This window comes from Lottia gigantea (genome assembly GCF_000327385.1).
Source record: "Lottia gigantea unplaced genomic scaffold LOTGIsca_1, whole genome shotgun sequence".
Classification (NCBI taxonomy): Eukaryota; Metazoa; Mollusca; class Gastropoda; family Lottiidae; genus Lottia; species Lottia gigantea.
The window spans coordinates 4,900,626-4,902,142 of record NW_008706746.1 but is presented as its reverse complement, the minus strand read 5'-3'; the positions used below and the strand labels follow the sequence as shown (position 1 = coordinate 4,902,142).

The following is a 1,517-nucleotide window of genomic DNA, read 5'->3' as shown; positions in this document are numbered from 1 at the left end:
GCCCCCTATATATAACCTTGTAGAGTCTAGGCTCTAAAGGGGAAGCTAACTGACTGGGACTGTGCATGTAGTCTGGATAATCTGGTCTACTTAAAGTGGAGGTGTTATGTTTTAATGAATTGCTTAAAGAGACTATGATATATAAAATTGAATTTAATTAATAATATAAGTTTGAAGTTAAGAAATAATAGGTATCTCTCAGCAATAAATTCATCTATTGAATAGACAATAGATGTGATTATATTCAAGACCCACTTTCATATTCTGTATTCTTTCAGGCAAGGAACTATAAGCCTACATTATGTGTATATTAAACATTGAAACTAAAGCTATATTAAAATCCATCCATTTTTTTTAATCGAAGATGCTCTATGAGTGGCTTGCGACTATGACCCCACCACAGAGTAGCCAAAATTTGAATTCAGGTGCCCCCCCCCCCCCCCCCACCCCCATTGAGTCAGTCTGCCCCCTATTTGTACACCTAGTCACGTAAGGCTGGCGCCGCCACTGTCAAAGGAGCTTTAATAGCTTCGAGTTAAAAAATTGTATTCACGCTTATAATTTGGTACATTTATTTAGAACAATAAAGACCGTTTAGCTTCCCGCATTCGAACAAAAATATAACAATTATGTTATTATTTTAGATTGTGGTGGAGTAATAAACACTGAAAGTGGTACAATTCAATCACCAAATTTTCCAAATCTTTATCCACAGAACGCTGTTTGTGACTGGACTGTGGAAGCTCCTGAAGATAAAATTATTATCTTCACATTTAATTATTTTGACGTAAGTTTTTATCCAATACATTATATATTATTTTCCAGTGTCCACGTTTTCTAGTGTACAATGTCAACGAACTCGATTGATGTTGTTCTTTCTTTCTATCTGGATGGATATAGATCCATATGGACAGATGCACGAGTGAAATTCTATAAGCCTATGTCTTATTAGAATATACCACGGATCTTCCGTCTGATTTGCATTTAATTTTTAATGTTTTGATACTGGTTAATATTTTGATTGCAGCTTGAGGATTATAATTGCGAGTTTGATTTTGTTGTTATTTATGATGGTGACAAAGAAATAGCTGTACATTGTGGTTCGTCTATTCCTGATCCGGTTACAAGTACCACGAATAAACTTCGAATAACGTTTATATCTGATGACCAATATGAATATGAAGGCTTTAATGCAACTTATAGTATGAAAGGTAAACAAGATCTAATCAAGTTATGATGCATGGTATATCCTATATTCTATTAACGGATACATTTTGATCAAATGGGTGTGTAAAAGATAGCAATTTCCATTTTCTAATCAAAATGTTTATTTCTTCATATTTCTCATTATTTAATGAAGGTAACTTTCCTGAATGACTTTATGTATTGTCATAACAACTTCAGAGAATCCTGATGGTGATGGTAATGGTAAAGATGACGGTGTTGGTAATAGTGATGATATTGGTAATGTTGATGGTGTTGGTAATAGTGATGATATTGGTAATGATGGTGGTGTT

General features: G+C 33.9%; 1 protein-coding gene across 1 annotated transcript; it reads left to right on the top strand.

The window, feature by feature from the left end:
• Positions 1-646: 646 nt before the first annotated feature.
• Positions 647-1,237, top strand: LOTGIDRAFT_103271 (hypothetical protein; the record flags this gene model as incomplete). Its single annotated transcript, XM_009045671.1, has 2 exons — positions 647-787; positions 1,028-1,237. Coding segments are annotated over 2 exons (351 nt in total), but the record flags the coding sequence as incomplete, so codon positions are not given.
• Positions 1,238-1,517: the final 280 nt, after the last annotated feature.